Below are 19,896 nucleotides of genomic sequence, written 5' to 3'. Positions count from 1 at the left end.
CGAGGAGTCACCAGCAAGTCAAGGTCGACAGCAAAATCTCCGTGGCATGATTTTACTGTGGTCCGCAGCATGCGACGAATTCGTGTGTGGTTGCCGTTCAGACTACTGACTGTATAATCAGCTGGGTCCAGTTTCAGTGACAGCAGATTCGCAAATCTTTCCGTTACAAAACTCATTTGCGATGCGGAATCCAGGAGCACTCGGCATGGGTAGGGAGTGCTGCACAACCCATAGGCCAACACCACTGCAGTCGACAGCAGCGTTTGTTTCGTCGTCCCTTCGACACTTGCACACAGAGTCGTCGTTCCCGATGGATTACCGGCGTTCGGAGTGCCGGTTGGCTTCACTTCCGGTGTCGCAGGGGATTCTGTTGGCTTTGCAATTGCAGCCCTGGAAGCGTCCTCGGTGTGTAGCAAGGTGTGATGTTTCTTGCTACACTCACGACAAGAACGTGTCGACGAACACGCGTTGGTTCGATGTCCCCTGGTCAAGCAGTTGAAGCAGGCACCGCATCGCTTCAGTACATCATATTTTTCACTCACACTTTTGTTCTTGAAACACTCACATTTCCAAAGTTCGTGAGCTGCTTTACACACTGGACACTTATGTTCGTTTTTCATTTCACTGGTTGACACTAGTGTGTGGCCTTTTGCCACCTTCGGTTTTACACTCTCCGTCGGCGACTTCGTGTCGATCTTCTCGTAGATTCGACATTGTTCTTGTAGAAAATCCAGCGTCGCAGCATACGTCGGCAGAACTCCCTTTTTCTGACGGGCTTCCCAGGCAACACGCAGCTTTTTGTCCATCTTCGCAGCAATGAGGTTCACCAGCATCTGTTCCCCAAGCCCAGCTACTGGCAGCTGCTGATTCCTCAGGGCGTCCACATTCTTCATGCAAACGTCGACCATCTTCCTCATGTTCACCGCGTTGTCCTGTCCAACTTTTGGCAAGTTAAACAGGTTCTCAATATGCTTGTCGATAATGATTCGCTTATCTTCATATCTCTGTTCCAACACCAACCATGCGGCATCATAGTCGTTGTTGTTGACTAGATCCTGGTCGATGACACCGGCAGCTGGACCGACGAGGCAGTTTCGAAGGTGGTATAATTTCAACGCCGGCTCTTCCTGTCTGTACCGATTCATGACGGTTGTGAACATCGATTTGAAGGAAAACCATTTCTCATATGACCCGTCGAAGGTCGGCAGCGGGACTTGTAACGGGGGTAGGTAGGGCTGGGCTGGGTACATCAACTGCTGCGAAGGGTTCTGGAGCACCGCCGTGGGACCGGCGACCAATTTGGAAGTAGGAGCCGCGTTAGCGACCGCTGCCTTCGTAGCCTGCTCTAGCAGCATACTGAGTCGGATGACCACGTCGTTGTGGAGCGTTTCAAAATCCACGTATTTTGCAGTTTGTTCAGCACGGCGTTCATCAGAGAGGGGTAGTGCATAAATCTTGTTCTGAAAGTCATTGTACTCGCGGTAACAATGCTCCACCGTCTTTTGGTGAAGCTGCAGGAAGTGAACGTTCAAAATGTTCGGGTTCGGATCTTCATCACTATGTCGCAAAGCACTTTGCACTCGCGTCAACTTCCCTTTCACTGCCCCTCTCTGATGAACCAGCACTTTCAGTTGTTCTTCCATCTTCACGAGTTCTTCTTTTCGTTTTTGTGCTTCTTTTTGTTCACTTATTGGCGTTCTCGGAATTTTGTCCTTCTTAGGCGGCGGTGTAGCATACATCTTCTCTGTTGCGAACTACATGACACTGACCACCCGCCATTTGCAAAAACAAAATCCACCAATCGAATACTAAACACTTTTCTTCTTCTCGCGATGGTTCAGCCTCAAATCGCTTGTTGCAGTTAGGGCTTCTTTTTTTCACTGGCGACGACTCAGCGTCACATCCACCAGTAATGGATGCTCACAATCGTTTTCTTCGAAGCGACTGACGTCGCTACACTCGGCCGACAGCGGCGAACGAATGCTCAACCGGAATCAATCTCCTTCTCCCTGGACTGGCTAACGGAACACCCACTATCGAGTGACCCCAAACCACGAATCGTTTATCTTTTTCACTGAGGTGACCGTTCCGTGCAACGGCAGCCAACGGATCACTACACCCGGCCGGTAGCAGCGGACGAATGCTCAAATCGAATTTCAATCCTCGTCGCGACCGCCATTTGCAACGCCGATTGGCGCATCACCACTCGATCAATCGCGGCGGAGGAGCGTTCGGTCTTGGTTTTCACGGGAAAACACGGTACGGTAATAGAAATCCACCGGTTTTTTGCAAATCCGGCTGTTGAAGGACCACAATGTTCCTTCCGATCTAAAGTGGACTGTAATTTTCTAGTTTTTAGGCGTCTCGGCCATTCGGTTTCGAGAGTAAAATCAAACGCGACCGATTCACTTGAATGATTGTACAGAACTTGTTTTATTCATGTTTTTGGAGAGATACATGGTGTGTGTGTAGAATTCGTGTTTCGGCACAGAAGGTGCTAGAGATACTCATATTGTTAGGGTTGTTCATTTTACAAGTAATCGAACACCTCCCAGATTAAATAATTTCGCTTTGGGCGAAGTTGCACTAGGACGACGGCGACAGATAGAGGAAACATATAAAATCGTATTCTTCTCGATGCCTTGTTTAATTTGACATGATATAATTATGCTGAAGCAACTTATCAGACTTCATACAACATCAGACGTTGATTATAGTCTACATAAACGTGACAATAAGACAGAAATATGAAAAACGAATTGAGTTTTTCAGCAACATCAGAAGCAACACGGCAGTTGTTTCTAGCAGTTTTGTGGCAATAAAATAGCATTCGGGATGCTTAAAACTCAAGAAATATTGTGCATTTGAAATGCTACATAACAGCTAATGATTGTTGGATAGTATTTTGTAGAGTAAAGTGGGGCAAAAGTTCGAGTGGGGCAAGAGTTTCTTTTGAAGTTTTTGAGCTCAATTTAAATTATTTCTTTCGGGTGTCAAGGTTGTTCGAAGCCTTTTTGAAAAAGAGTCTTTCACTCCAAAAAATATGAAAATTGATCAATATTTCGAAAAGTTATGATAAAATGTTGGTTTTTGATCAAAAAATTGTAATATGCGATGGTCCTTCCAACGCATGGAATGGAATTGTAATGAAATCGAATTCGATATTTTATTTTGGGGCGTAACTAGGTATATTTTGAAGATGCTTTAGCATGTATAACTTTTTGAAAAAAAGATTTGAAAATCATATTTTACACATAGAGGGGCAAAAGTTCGAATTGTGGGGCAAGAGTTCGAGTCATGTGGCAACTTTAGGTAAAAAACTCAAATTCTGCAAAATGTCTATATTATCTCTAAAAATGATGGCATTAGTGAGAAAAATCGATCAGAGTTGAAAAAAAATGTTGTTTTATCTGAATTTAGCGGAAAACTACTAATTTTTGGTCTAGTAAATTTAACCCTGATTTGGGTAAAATCCAGATCGAACTTTAAAGTGTATTCCAGTTCCAACATCAAATCTGGAGCTCGATTTGAATAGGTCGTATGTGCTTTTGTCGATATAAAATTCGATCAGTTTATTTTAATCATTGTAGCAATATGGCAGATATTTTGCAAACTTTTAATGATGGAACAGAAAGCCTGTTTTTTGAGGATTCTGCTGTATGTATAAACTTTGCTCAATTTCAACGGTTTTCGCTATAATAAGCGAATCCAATAGATCGAATTTTTAATCGACAAAAGCACATACGACCTATTTAAATCGAGCTCCAGAAATATTAATTGGTTTCAGGTATTCCTATGAGCCTCTGCACGAATCTGGCGTACTGCTCACTCCCACAGAAAATTTAAAAACAGCGCGCACAGTAAAAGTCAAATTTGACTTTTACTGTGCGCGCTGTTTTCAAATGTTCTGTGGGAGTGAGCAGGACAGGGCAAATTCGTGCAGAGGCTCATTATCAAAGTGTCAAAATAGTGTGCTACGGTTAGCGAAATTCCACAAACACTAGATTCGAACTTTTGCCCCAGTGGTGGGGCAAGAGTTCGAATAAGAGACACACATACAAAAAGTATTGTAACTTAAAATTGAAAAGATATTTTGCGTAACTTGGTTCAGCAAAGTTTTAGCTCATGGATGGTAGAATCACCAGACGGTATTCATTTATTTATGTTTGCTTTGGTTTTTTGAAAAATATTGAATTTTAAACTAGGGTCGAACTTTTGCCCCACCTTACTCTATGCTAATTAAAGGCGTCTTAGCTGTCGAACTGCTATGCTAGGGTAGCAAGCACAATAAATGCAAATATAAAACTGACGTACTGCTTATTCAAATGCTTATTGGTTACCTGGGACTGTCACAGTATTACAGAAATTAGTCTATGGTATTACAATGACACTGTACATATTCCAGTAAGTTTTCCAGATCCACTTAAAAGTTAGGATTCTTAGATGTTCTATATGTTCCACAAATATGTGAAGAAAAGTCGGGAAATTTCAAAATCAATGCAGGAAAAAGTCGGGAAAAATGCGGGAATTTCAATTTCGATTTTGTGTGGCCACCCTGCAGATGTTGAAGGTGGAGTGCTTCGATGAGCGGATTTGCGGACATCGCACAGGAAGTCCTAAAGGATCTTGTAGCACGTTCGATGCTTGCGTCAATTGTATCGACACCAGCCAGTTTGTGGAGATCATCGGTCGGATACCACGGGTTCAGGTTGTAGACCATCTTGAGCAGCTTGTTCTGCTTCACCTGTAGTCGTTTACGGTGCGATTTGGCGCAGTTGCCCCAAACCGCGGACGCATAGATTAGCATTGGCCGGATGATACACTTGACCACCAACAACTTATTCTTCACGCGCAGCTTCGATCGGCGACTCAGCAAAGAGTATAGGTCGACCGATCCACCTTTCCAGCGATGTAGTTTACGTGCGTATCGAACTTGAGCTTCTGGTCAAAAATCACTCCCAAATACTTTACTTCGTCATCCCACGTAGTTTGCTGGCCGTTGACCATGATTGATCGACGTGGGAGGTGACGAGCGACTCGTCTCCTGGTGAAGTAGATGGACTGTGTTTTCCCCGCGTTGAGCTTGATCCGCCATTTGCGTTGAAATTCCTCAAGGTTGTTCATTGCCGCTTGTAGGTGAGTGACAACGATGTGCGGGTCTTTGTCTGACGCCAGGAAAGCGGTGTCATCCGCAAAAAATGCGTATGTTACGCCGTCGACCATCAGTACGTCAGAGGTAAGGACGTTGTAAAGAGTCGGGCTTAGCACTGAACCTTGGGGCACGCCAAAAGGAATGTTGTGGGCACGGGAGTATTCACCATTTACCGTTACCGAGAAAGATCGGTTCGAAAGGAAGGACTGCACGATCTTAACTAGGTAGAGAAGTAGATTCGAGCGGAAGAGCTTGAAAACCACGGCTTCCTGCCAAACCGAGTCGTAGGCTTTTTCGACATCCAGGAGAACCATACCAGTCGACTTTCCCGTTTGGAACCCGCGCTTCACTTTTTGCGTTATGCGAGCGAGTTGATGCACCGTTGAGTGCCCCGTTTTGAAGCCGAACTGCTCGGGTGGAATGCATTGTACTGTCTCCAGGTGACGGTTCAAACGGGCGAGGATTACCCTTTCGAGCACTTTGCTCAGGCTGCTTAGGAGGCTTATCGGTCGGTAGTTACCTGGATTGGTGATATCCTTGTTCGCTTTCGGGATAGCTATCACGTTGGCGTGTTTCCATCTAATTGGGAAGTAACTCAGGACCAGGCATGCGTTGAAGATTTTGGTCAGCACCACCAGCCCTTTTCTTGGCAAGCGCTTAAGGCAGATATTCCGAATGCTATCCTGCCCGGGAGATTTCCGATTTTTTAGCGTTCGGATGATTGACTTCACCTCTTTCGGCTTTACCAGAGCAGCGTGAGGCACTGGAGAGCTTGCAGCACGGATCTGGTGCATTTTCCACTGCAGCCGAAGTTTCAGGATCTCCCGGCTCCTCGTTGTTGTGAGCAGTTGCAAACGCCCTTGCAAGCGCTTCGGATTTCTGTGATGGACTCACAATCAAATTCTTGACCGTATTTCGGAGGCTGCGGGTTAGCTCCCAGAATTTGTTGCTGCCGTTGTCCAGATTTTTCAACATCGAACCGAAGTCCCTGTAACGGTGTTCTGCGCTTTATTATACGGCCTAAATTGGTTGGATTTTTACACTTGGGCCAGCGCTATCGATGGAAATGCAATTTACTCATTTTTTGAGCTGTTCCAGTTTAGCTCGGTTTTGTGTGAATCTTACTCATTTTAGAGTAACATTTTCTTAGCGTGTAAGCAAAATTCTTAAAATCTAAAAAAAATCCTAGTGGCTCAGAAAAAGGTGCTCTTTCGTATAAAATCATGAAATCAATACATTTTCAAAATTTAAAACCCCAATTGAATAACTTAAAACATTTTTCTATTGTAAAACTATTACTTTTACTACTATTACGATTTTTGCGGGTAATCTTTGAGCTAAGCTCTTGATAATTTTCAATTATACAGACAATTGTTTCTATAAACTTAGGTACTCAATAAGCGATAAATAAACAGTAATGGAAGAATATTTTGGATCGCTGGACAAGAGTTTGGCACGTTTACCTATGGATTGTTTCGGAGGTTAAGTAGTTCAAATGACAGAACAGAACAAAATAATACGAAAAAAACGTTACTCGAAATTTGGAGATCCACGACACCTAACTGACGACTTGAATAGAACCTAACAAATTACATTGACATTACTATAAAAAAAAAAAACAACTTTCCCAATTTCTACCGTAACCTTCCGGGTCAGTTTGCAACAGTGTCTTCTTGGATGCCATCCCATCCGCGCACGTTTGGTAAACTGCTTCAAAAGGGTTGTCCCAACTAACATTTATTGTAAATGTAAACGTCAACAAAGCGTCCTCAATACGGCTTGATGCTGAGTTACTGTGTTGTACATATGGACGGAAGCTTCTATGCAAGCCCTATACCAATGAATCTAGCGAACTTAATCCACTTGTACATTAGACCGATGCAAATTTTGAAATTTTTGCTCCCCTATGCTTAACCGATGCCAAATTGGACTCTGATTATTTTAACAAAATTTGAGTTCATTTGGATTAAATTTGACTGAGCACACGCCATTTAAAGTTTGTATGGAAATTACTATGGAAAAGTCAAACTTCCATTTGCACAAGTTGAAACTTTGTGCCATGTTGGTTTAAAAATAGAACCGATGTGGATTCATATAGATTAAATTTTTATCTTTCAATCTGATGAAGACACCTAATGCGTAAAACCAACAGAAAAATTGTTATTTAATAAAATGTGGCTTTAAATTTTTTGAAATGATGTTTCTCTTTGCTTTATGGGAACACTGCGCGCAGAAAATTCTGCCTAGTAGGCCAGAGCAAAATTTTGCAATGCAAATGTCAAAACAGAAAAATGATGGCATACAGCGAAAGCGAGGACAGCTGCTCCAACTGTTGACAGGATAATAAATTAGGACCGCAATAACAGGCCGGGGACAAAAAAGAGCAAACTGATTGAAGGGATACTTTCACTTCCATATCCTCTGAAACGAATATAACCACTTTAACCATCTTACTTGCTGCCAACGTTTGATAACCCGGAACATTTAAATCCTTCTTTAACATATGTATGGTTGGTCATCTTGTCATGTAGTTGCCCCTACGCCTTTTGTCAAAATTACGCATAATCCCTCCCTTGAGGCCTGTTTTGTAGACGGGCATTCAATCCATAGGACAGTTTCACAACATGATGGGCTAACCAAAATCCTACTCTATGGGCCTATCCATTAACTACGTAGACTCTCAGGGGAATGATGATGCGATGACCAAGGCGATGACCAAAAACGAGTCTACATAGTTTATGAACAGTGCACATCAAGGTGCGCATGCAAATCATCAGATCATATATCTAAAAGTAGGTGATGGGGAGCAATGTGCGTCTATTTATGGTTCCTACTAAAATATTGCAGTACATAAAAGTGATGTTCATTTATAAGAACAAATCCACAAAACACATTCATCATCCACTTGTTTTGCTACTGCTGCGTTTTGTTGTGTTTTCGTTCTTACACTTTGCATTGAAAGAATTTCCTTTGGCCTACTAGGTAAAATTTTCCGCACGCAGTTTTCCCATAAAGCAAAGAGAAACATCATTTCAAAAGATTTAAAGTCACATTTTATTGAATAACATTTTTTCTGTTTGTTTTACGCATTAGATGTCTTCGGCATTTCGAAAGATGGCAATGTAATCTATATGAATCCACATCAATTTTATTTTTAAGACAACATGGAAAAAAGTTCCAACTTGTGCAAATGAAACTTTGACTTTTCCATAGTATTTCTCATACAAACTTTAAATGGCGTGTGCTCAGTCAAATTTCATCCAAACAAGCTCAAATTTTGGTAGGGCAATCAGAACCCAATTTGGCATCAATTAAGCATAGGGGAGCATAAATTTCAAAATTTGCATCGGTCTATTGTACATACTGTGCGATCAAAGCAGCCATCAACAACGCAGCTGAGAGCACTATCGGGTACGTAGAACGGAGTCGACGAAACGATTGGTTCGACGAGGAGTGCAGAGCGGTTCTGGAGGAGAAGGATGCAGCGCGGGCGGTAATGCTGCAGCATGGAACCCGACAAAATGTGGAGCGATACAGACAGAAGCGGAAGCAGCAGACCCGTCTCTTCCGGGAGAAAAAGCGCCGCCTGGAAGAAGCGGAGTGCGAGGAAATGGAACAGCTGTGCCGTTCACAGGAAACACGCAAGTTCTACCAGAAGCTCAACGCATCCCGCAAAGGCTACGTGCCGCAAGCCGAAATCTGCAGGGATAAGGACGGGAGCCTCCTGACGGACAAACGTGAGGTGATCGAAAGGTGGAAGCAGCACTTCGACGAGCACCTGAATGGCGAAGAGAATGTAGGCACGGAGGACCAAGGCAGCGGAGGAAATGACTATGTTGGTGCAGCAGAGGACGGGAACGAACCAACTCCCACGCTGAGGGAAGTTAAGGATGCCATCCACCAGCTCAAAAACAACAAAGCGGCTGGTAAGGACGGTATCGCAGCGGAACTCATCAAGATGGGCCCGGAAAAGTTGGCCACCTGTCTGCACCAGTTAGTAGTCAAGATCTGGGAAACCGAACAGCTACCGGAGGAGTGGAAGGAAGGGATAATCTGTCCCATCCACAAGAAAGGCGACAAGTTAATGTGTGAGAACTTTCGAGCGATCACCATTTTGAATGCCGCCTACAAAGTGCTATCCCAGATCATATTCCGTCGTCTTTCACCTAAAGTAAATGAGTTCGTGGGAAGTTACCAAGCCGGTTTCATCGACGGCCGGTCGACAACGGACCAGATCTTCACCGTACGGCAAATCCTCCAGAAATGCCGTGAATACCAGGTCCCAACGCATCACCTGTTCATCGACTTCAAAGCGGCATACGACAGTATCGACCGCACAGAGCTATGGAAAATTATGGACGAGAACAGCTTTCCCGGAAAGCTGACTAGACTGATAAGAGCAACGATGGACGGTGTGCAGAACAGCGTAAGGATTTCGGGTGAACTATCCAGTTCATTTGAATCTCGACGGGGACTACGACAAGGTGATGGACTTTCCTGCCTACTATTCAACATCGCCCTGGAAGGTGTTATGCGACGAGCCGGGCTCAACAGCCGGGGTACGATCTTCACGAAATCCAGCCAATTTGTATGTTTTGCGGATGACATGGATATTATTGCTAGGACATTTGGAACGGTGGCAGAACAGTACACCCGCCTGAAACGTGAAGCAGCAAAGGTCGGACTGGTGGTGAATGCGGCTAAGACAAAGTACATGCTGGTAGGTGGGACTGAGCGAGACAGGACAAGCCTTGGCAACAATGTTACGGTAGACGGGGATACTTTCGAGGTGGTAGAAGAATTCGTCTACCTCGGTTCCTTGCTAACGGCTGACAATAACGTGAGCCGTGAAATACGAAGGCGCATCATCAGTGGAAGTCGTGCCTATTATGGGCTCCAGAAGAAACTGCGGTCAAAAAAGATTCACCCCCGCACCAAATGTACCATGTACAAGACGTTAATAAGACCGGTGGTTCTCTACGGGCACGAGACGTGGACGATGCTCGAGGAGGACATGCAAGCACTCGGAGTTTTCGAGCGACGGGTGCTAAGGACGATCTTCGGCGGCGTGCAGGAGAACGGTGTGTGGCGGAGAAGGATGAACCACGAGCTCGCTGCACTTTATGGCGAACCCAGCATCCAGAAGGTAGCCAAAGCCGGAAGGATACGGTGGGCAGGGCATGTTGCAAGAATGCCGGACAACAACCCTGCAAAGTTGGTGTTTGCTAACCATCCGGTTGGTACAAGAAGGCGTGGAGCGCAGAGAGCACGATGGGCGGACCAGGTGGAGCGTGATCTGGCGAGTGTTGGGCGTGACCGACGTTGGAGAGCTGCAGCTGCAAATCGAGTATTATGGCGGCAAATTGTTGATTCAGTATTATCATGAATTTGATGTTAACTAAATAAATGAATGACATACTGTGCGATCAGCTCCTATGCCATCAAGTCATAGCTCTTTTCAGTAACAAATTTTGAAAACGACGTATAATCAATGCCACACCATTGATTATACGTCCTTTTCAAAATTTGTTACTGTTTTCTCGGCTCCTATGTAAGCACTAACTGAATAACCTCTCGAGAAGGCGCTTTTTCAGCCTTTTCACAGTTGTTCCAGTTATACGGCATCCCCAAATAATCGATTAAATATAACTAGGTTATGTATACCGTGACGTTGCACACCAAACGGAAACTTTCAAGGTTCAGTGTTGCCAATAGTAATAAAATTGTAAAAAAGGAATTTATGATTCTTGTTTGATAATTGGATTTGATACAAAAGTTCTCATGTAGATTTTTGCAATACAATTAAATTGTCTGGCAACACTTTCGTCAACCTCAATGTTTACATAGGTAGAATTTCAATTAAAATAAGGATTATAATACATAAATTTAAAACTTTAGCAATTTATTGTTATCCATTCTAATAAATCCATAATTGATAAGCTGGCAGCACTGTCATATTGTTATTTTTACATAGTTTTCTATTCTCCTTGGTCTAAATCAGCCTAAATCACCTTTAAATTGCATCAAATAGTGTTTTCTTAGCGAAACTTGTAAATTGGACTTATTTTATATATTAGAGAAAAACGGTTTTCAAGCTTAAAAACGCTGCATCTCTGGAACGGCCAAAAAGACCCCGATCTCGAAAGCTTTTTCGATTGGAAAATGCCTGATAAACACGATGGAATCAAAATTTTTGAAATCAAAATATACTCATTCGACGAAAAATCGATTTGAAATTTTAAAATTGAAAAATAACATGTTTGGAAACACTGTATCGAAAAAAGAATATTTTTCCTGGATTCCTCCAAAAATTTTCTTCAAAAAAGCCGAAGGTCACAAAAATAAAAAAAGGGAAAACTTGGATTTTTCTTGTATTGGCAAAGACGAGGGGTGCTGCCACGGGCCGAGAACTGATCGGCACCAAAATTTGGATTTTTTCTTCCTCTATTTAAACAAGCATTTAAAAAAAAAAAATTTGGTCAAAATCCGTGATGGTCGATAACACGTTTCCACTTTTTCTCGGTCACTTCATATGGAATGACCCATATAATACAGCTTCCGCTCGATAACTGGGCTTTGTCGACAGTCCAGTAAGCGAGCGCCGCTCGATAACTGGACTGAGCTTCCGGAGCCGGAGGCTATTGTTATATTTTGTTTTGTTTATCGATTTGTAAAATGTGAGGTTATATTTCGCTTATTTTTGACAGATAACTGCTTTTTAACTGAATTTTGCCCCAGTTATCGAGCGCCCAGTTAAAAAGCAGTCCAGTTAAACAGCAGTCAGTTATCGAGCGGATGCTGTAATAGGAAAGGAAATAGACTATTTTGTTTTACTCCAGACAAGGCTTCTTTATTGTGCCACAAGAAACCTTACCCAACTGCATCTTGTTGCAAAAACTTGTGAAACGTCAAACGCAATAATGTTTACATTGAAGAAGCTGTGTGGTTGCGCGAACAGGGGTTTCGTCATATTCTAACTGAAAGAGTGTTCTTTAAACAACTACTAAGCGCTGCTGTTTTGTGTATTTGGCAACATTACAAAATGTACTGTATAAAAGCAGCTGTTTTGTTGGCTGGGACTCTTACTCGATTTGTACATCTTCCGGAGTTGGATTAAAGTGCAATAAAAGCAACCGAAATAATTTCACAGCACAGAGAGAGATAGCTGTAAAGTATTTGTGTAGTAGCTATATATCGCGCTCGAAGTTTGTTTTGCCAATAATGTTTACATCCGACAAGCCGTGTTGGTATACCAACAGTTTCTTTATTACAGCTTCTAGCTGTAATGACATCGCATAACGGCCTTCAAAGCGCTTCTGGTTTGTGGATTTGTCAGTATTACGAATTGTACTGTATAGTCGCAGCTGTTTTGTTAGTGGGGACTCCTATTCACTTTGTTCAAGTTTTCACATCTTCCGGGAAATCTCCCGGAGTTGGAACAGAGTGCAGTAAAGGCAGCCCCAGTGACAAGTGATTGATTTTTGAAAACCGAGTTTGGTAGCTGTATGGTGCTTGTTTTGCAGTCATGTATTACACGCAGAAAAATAACACATATTAGAATCAAATTTAACTCTTATGTGGCCGGCAGGGTACCCGGGTACCCAGCACCCATTTAAAATACACGGTGTAGAAAAAAGCAATAAGTTTGCTGGCCACATAACGGTTAAAGAGACTTTGTTTCAAAGTCGCGAGGTTTGTTGAATCAAACAAAATATTTCTTTGTTTTCAATATTGGAGAATTCATAATGCCAATATGAGCAAGGTGATTCAGTTTTATCATAGATTTACTTTCTGTTTCTGGACATGATTTAAATCCTTTCTTCTTTTTTTTGGTGAAATTACTAGCCAGTCGCTCAATAGCGCTGAAACCTCTAAACTTGGACAGGAAAGAACATCCCAACTAACATTTTCAGCGCTATAAGCTTCAGTCATTTGCTTTCTGTTGTATAACCATCATATTGAAACAGTCAAAGCTGAGTAAAAGGGAAGCTAATCAAATATAAACCATAACCTACACGCAGAAAAAATATTTTAAACTCAAAAATAAAGTGCTTTGAATCAAAGAAAATAAACCATTGAACCACGGCTTAATACCATTTTGCTTTGAATCAAATACATTTGGTATTTGTTTCAAAGCATTATTTTTATTGCTTTAACAATCAAGCCTCCGCGGCACTGATTGTGGTTTCAAATACTTGTTGACTTTGAATCTATCACATCATTGCTTTGAAAGTAAGTAATATTGAAATTTCAAAGACTATATTTTTTTGAAACAAATATTCATGGACTTAGATTCAAAAACAAAATATTTTTGTTTGAAAGTGGAAGCGAAATAAAAAACGACAAGCGAGAATCGAACACAGATACTGCTATAATATGCTATACTGATAGCGAGTTATCGTTCAGGACCAGACCTGCTCTTGAAAATCTGAAGATAAAACTGAATCACCTTGCTCATTTTGGTTTATGAATTCTCCAATATTGAAAACAAAGAAATATTTTGTTTGATTCAACAAACCTTGCGACTTTGAAACAAAGTCTCTTTAAATTTGATTCTAATATGTTTTATTTTTCTGCGTGTAGTTGAGGGTTGGTGTCGTCAATATGGCCTTCCGGTAAATCCGAGTAAAACATCTATTGTTCTTTTAACGGAAAAGCGAAACCGTAATGGTGTTCGAACTTTACGTCTCTTTGATTCTAAAATCAATGTGACTGAACAGGTGCGTTGGAGTCATTCTTGATTCCAAGCTTTCCTGGACACTTCATGTTGAGTATAGAATCAAGAAATCTTGTATGGCTTTCGGGCAATTCCGGCGAACCTTTGGTACTACTTGGGGTCTAAAACCCAAGTATATCAAATGGATTTACACAACTAAGTTATTCGTCCAATATTGGCCTATGGATGTCTTGTGTGGTGGCAAAAGGGTGAAGTGAGAACGGTCCAATCAAAATTATGCCATCTCCAAAGGATGTGTTTAATGGCGATGTCTGGAGCGTTCTCTTCAACTCCCACGGCAGCGCTCGAAGTTCTCTTTGACGTTTCCCCACTATACATTCATCTCAAACAAGAAGCACTTTCTTGCACTTACCGCCTATGGGTACTCGATTTATTAGAGGAAACTCTTGTGAACCGCAGTTCAACACACAGCTCGTTGTATCCACTTTTGATGAATTGGGACAAAGTTATCCTTGCTCCAAGTGATTTCACAATTGCTTGTAATTTTCCATATAGGACATTTTCCACGAAATTCCCTTCCCGGAAAGAGTGGACATCTGTGAGTGAATTCCGACGCACAATTTCTTCGAAGAGAAGAAAATTTTCTTACAGGTGGGCAATGGAAGAAAATTTCTTCTCTTCGAAGAGATTGTGCGCCGGAATTCGCCCACTGGTTATCTGGAAAGAAGTATTTCAGACGGCATCGTATGTTACATTGATGGCTCCCTTCTCGAAGGTCGAGCAGGTGCTGGTGTTTATTCTCGTGAGCTAAGGCTGCAACAGTGTTATTTACTTGATAGACACTGCACCGTTTTTCAGGCCAAAATCTTTGCTCTTATGTGCGGAGTGCAATCAGCACTTCAGCAGCACGTAATGGGCAAAGTAATATACTTCTGTTCAGATAGCCAGGCTACTATTAACCCTCGAGCAGTCGCGTCTTTGACTACCTGCAGCGACGCCGCGCTCACGCTGCGTTCCACATGCGTGCATTTTTCATGGCGCGTGTACTCAGTACACGACGCGACCGCTCTCGGGTTAAAGAACTTGCTCCGGCCAACTCCAGGGCAAAGATAGTTATCGCTTGTCGAACTCAAATCGGGGAGCTGAATTCAGAAAACGCTGTTTACCTTGTATGGGTACCTGGCCATTCTTCCATCGCTGGAAATGAATTGGCTGATGAGTTAGCTCGCACTGGAGCATCACATGACTTCATTGCCCTGAGCATCGGCAACTCAAGTTAGTCTTCAGAGCTGTGGTAGATCCTTCCTTTTTGATACCGTACAACTTCAATTTATTTTCCAATATTTCAAATTAATGAGTTTCTAGTCGAGAGCAATCATAAAAGGTGAAATTTAGAACTAGGCAGAACAAAGTTGATTGTTTGTTGATCTATGTAATCAATTAACCATTCGGATCCGAAGGTTTATCATTATCTAAGAATTAAAAAAAAAAAATAGTTTTTTTTACAGTTTACGATGTTACAACCTATACATTTATTTTCTCATTTTCAGAACCTTGACTCAGAGGATGCATACTATCATCACATGAAAGGTCACCGTGTACGATCGGATCCCACCGATCCTCTACAGGACGACAGCGAAAGCCCCCCGTCGAAGAAGAAACGGGCCTGGGTGCGGTCCGGAGATCACCACAGATGTCACCTCTGCAAAAAGGTATTCACTTTCCGCAGTCAGCTGCAGCAACACACAGCTCTACATCACCAACCCGGAAAGCCGTACGAATGCGGCAAATGCCACTACAGTTTCGTACACAAACTTAATCTCAAACGGCACGAACTGACCCACTTGGAGGAGGAACGACTGGACGAGGACGAAGATCCCATCAAGCTGTTGGAGGATGAAAACTTCAATGCTAACCTGGACGAAATGGTCGAACCGGTTCTCGAGGAAGGCAATCCCACCAATCCGGAGGGCAGCGAAACTCAGTCCTCGACCGGGGAGACAACCGGCCCCACGAAACGGAACAAATGCGTGGTCTGCTCGGCACTGTTCCAACGGGAGGATCAGCTCATCGAACATCTGAAGACTCACATCGAGCGCATCAAGGTGACCAAGCAGGAAACGCAGTCCGCCAAGAAGATTTTCAGCGACGACAGCGATCGCAAGTGCAAGCTTTGTCAGAAGGTGTTCAAGTTCTCCTGCCAGCTGAAGCAGCACGTCCAGATGCATCACTCCAAAGATAAGCCGTTCGAGTGCAACATTTGCAAGTAAGTGGGGTTGTTGATGTGGCTTACTTAATTTCAGATGGCACTCCTTAAAAAATCTGTTCTTCTATATTCTTCGATAATAAATATATTAGATTATAACAACATCATTTTTCTAACTGTTTAGGTATCGTTTCGAATTTAAGGGTCATATGATCCGCCACAAAGCGAACAATCACGCCGACGAGGTAGCTGCCGAAGAAGCGGAATCCGAGGAGCTTCCTTCGAAGATCACTACACCCGTGGTGAACTCCGATGGTGCCGAAGTGTACCAGTGTCCCGTGTGTCCGATGAACTTCATCAAACAGCGGTCGCTAACCTGGCATCTGAAAACTCACTCCGGCCGAAAGCCAAAGCTGGAACCTAACGACGGATACCCATCGACGTCATCCGGCGAGGTAATGCAGTGCCGTTTTTGCTCCCGTACCTTCCGGGATGTGTACGAGTTGAAGGCTCACATGGCGACGCACGTCGGTGGAGCGGGGGGAGCTCATAATGCATCCTCGGTAGATTCCGAGCACTCTTTGTTTGGTTCTGGTTTGGAAATGATGTTGCAGGATTTCCCGGATACGATGGATAACCACGGTGGTGATCCACTGTTTGATGCCTCGAATCTAGAGCTGGTACTGGAGGATGGTTTCGGCAACGATGATCTCGATTTTAATGTGCGCTACCATGATAGTCCTCCTCTTCCCCCGGCCAAGCGTAGTCTTCCGGCGAACGAGAGCGCAAGCTCGGTATACGACGTTGCGGAACCGGGAGCATCAACCACTCCGGCCAAGGGGAAAATCATTTGCGAATTGTGCAAAAAAGATTTCCTCTATGCTTGCAATCTAAAGCAACACATGCAGCTTCATCACGCCAAGGAGAAACCGTTCGAGTGCAAGATCTGCTTCTATCGGTTCGAGTACAGTGGGCACTTGGTGCGGCATGTCCGTCAAAATCACGACAGCCAGGGCGATGGCGGCGTAGGGGAGACGGCCGATAAAAGCTTCGTTTGCACTTTCTGTTCGGAACTATTTGAATCTAAGAGTAAGTTCAGCGGCTGGATGATGACTTCCCACTGACATAAAACTGCATACTAAACTTGTATCTTTTTCAGGTCAACTAAACGGACACATCTACAATTTCCACAGAGGTGAAAAGCAGTTCAAGTGCGAATTTTGCCCAGCATCGTTCTCCTATAAGAAATCATATGATACGCATAGAGAAGATCATCATTCAAATAAACGAACGGGTACGTCCTATTTCTGTTTTATATCTCTTAAAGATAATTCTAAAATCCTCCATTGGGATGATATTTTCGTTTCTTACAGAATCAGATCCAACAGTGACCGCATCTACATCAACCGGAAACGCCACTCCTTCTAGTTTCTCGTGCAACTTCTGCAAGAAAAAGTAAGTACTTCTTTTCATTAACATTCTTCGAAAGGTCAAAACTGGGTGGTGAACATCAGAATTCGGTAGATAACTCATAATTCAGTTTCCGTCCAACTTGACGCTAAAAATCGTTCTAACAATTTCCTGAGAGACTCTTTGTCTTTGCTATGAACGCACAGATCATAGCAATTTACGTCTTGGTGGGCCAATGGAGAATGCCATATGAAACAATTAAATACATCTATTAGGGTCGGCTTTCCTGATCTTGATACTCTCGAATGCTATATTTGATGAAGTTTTGGAACTAAAGGTTTTCCGGGGTAATGATAATAGTTGGTTTTACCTGCGGACAAAGTGTTTCAATCATCGTTAGCAACAATCGGGAATCTTGAAATTCTGAATACAACTTCACAATCAACAACAGTAAAAGCCAGCTGCTAACAGTGTTAACGAGCGTGTCAACGTAGGTTATCAGACTGAGAAAAACCACGACCGCACATTCAGATCGATCGTATGACAAGTTCATTTCATAATACCGAAACTTTTGTCTTCTAAATACCGTGACCGGCCCTAATTCTGCGCAGTCCCTAATTCGGCGCACTTTCTCCAATATACCACAAAATCACGGACGCTAGTTCAATATTAGCTTCAAATATATTTTTTGAATATTGCTTCAATAGTAATGAAAAAGTTTGTGAAGAATTTTTTTTCAAATCAACGATCATCATTTTGTAAAAAAATAAAATGATGTTGCAAGTGCTGTAAATTGCCTGAAATCTGTGTCCGTTAGCGAAACTGCTAAAAATTTGCTTCATTAACTGAAGCATTTTGCGACATAAATAATGAAGAGAATGTCTGCTTTGCCATGCGCATCCTGTACTGCTGTCTTCGAGGAATCAGAATCGGCAAAAAACAATTGAGTTTTCTTCTTCTTTTTTTAATCTTCTTGTTCTTCTTAGGTGCGCAGAATTAGGAACCGGTATTAAATGGTGGTCCTAATTCTGCGCAGACATTTCAACACTAAGTTTTAAACATATAATTAATAAACAAACGTCATATAAATGCCACCATAGTTATAACTAGGATATTCTATGTTTCTAGCAATTCGGTGAATGTAATTACGGCTCAACAAGTTAGTTTATGAACTTTGAAGGCTAATTTACGATTTTTGAATTTTTGATCTGATAGTTCGACCGGACTAACCACTTGTTTTAAACATTTGCTATCAACCTCGGGGGAAATTTTATGTATTCATGCAAGCATTCGTCAAATGCGATATATGATGTGAGTTTACATGGAATTTTCTTAAACAGTGGAAACCCTGGAGTTAGACAAGAAAGAAGTCTCAGTTTGCAAACAAAGATTGTGCCATCTTGTCATGGCGAAAAAGTTTATATTGCCTTTAGAAATGAAAGTAAATTTTACTAAAATGTGCATATGCGAATAACTAAAAAGCTTTACGTAGTAGTATTCGATAATGCTACAAAATCCTTTTGTGTATTATGATTAAAATTTCCTTTGCTTAGTAATCAAAGTAGGTAGTATCAATGTTGAGGACATGCCAAGTTCCAATATGGTCGTAATGTCGTATAAAAGTTGAAAATGAAGAATTCAATTGAATTTCATCTGTGAATCATGTTCTCATTACAATATGTTATCTTTTTAGAGTTTTTCCCATGTGCGCAGAATAAGGAACATTCCAAAAAAGGGTGCGCAGAATTAGGAACAGAGACACACTTTAGAATTTTCATGATTTTACATATAAATTGAGTGTTTTGTATAACCCTGGCCAAGTTCGCAGGGGTTGACGGTATTAAAGTGAAGGAGTTTCATTTTGATTATGTAATGTAGTGTTCTTTAGTGAAACATATCACCTTTTTAACACTTTAATGCGCCTCCAACGGTTCATCACGAACCGGCTGCTGCAGATGGAGTATGGCTGATCATATGCATCAGACATGCTCGATAAACAGGAGGAACCGCCGGGGCTCAGTAGAGTCTATTCCCAAGCAATAGTTCCAAGTCGGTTGGATTTGAGAAGGTTTTGATGATCGTTACAAATCCTAATAAAAGTATTATATGATTTGTGACAGGTTTTGGAACCTTTTACAGCCATCTGACTTCAAAATGTTGTTTGGGCTCTATTTCCCACGTTTCTCGGTTGATTTTTATTACATAGTAATTTATTAATGTCATAGTCGCTTTTTCGAATTTTTACAATGTTAGTTGGTCATATTTTCTTTAAATAAAGCAATAAAAATCGACCGAAGAAGCAATAGTGGGAAGGAGATTTGCAGCACTTAATTGTGCTGATAGATTCAAAGCTAACGTGCGAACACTTAAACGCATTGTTGACGTCAATGCGTTCGACGTGACATTTTGGACAAAAACTGACTGCTTTATATTAACTGAACAACGTTACTT

The 19,896-nt window shown here is 42.2% G+C and overlaps 1 protein-coding gene across 1 annotated transcript in view; it reads left to right on the top strand.

The window, feature by feature from the left end:
* LOC109420337 (zinc finger protein Xfin) overlaps positions 1 to 19,896 on the top strand; it is a 42,821-nt gene that overhangs the window by 15,378 nt on the left and 7,547 nt on the right. The window contains exons 2-5 of the mRNA XM_062861110.1: positions 15,380 to 16,095; positions 16,220 to 17,124; positions 17,195 to 17,329; positions 17,409 to 17,490. Coding sequence (XP_062717094.1) covers positions 15,380 to 16,095; positions 16,220 to 17,124; positions 17,195 to 17,329; positions 17,409 to 17,490 — 1,838 coding nt within the window. The remainder of the gene's footprint in view (positions 1 to 15,379; positions 16,096 to 16,219; positions 17,125 to 17,194; positions 17,330 to 17,408; positions 17,491 to 19,896) is intronic.

The sequence above is a fragment of the Aedes albopictus genome, chromosome 3, assembly GCF_035046485.1.
Source record: "Aedes albopictus strain Foshan chromosome 3, AalbF5, whole genome shotgun sequence".
NCBI lineage: Eukaryota > Metazoa > Arthropoda > Insecta > Diptera > Culicidae > Aedes > Aedes albopictus.
This window is presented reverse-complemented; position numbering and strand designations above follow the sequence as displayed.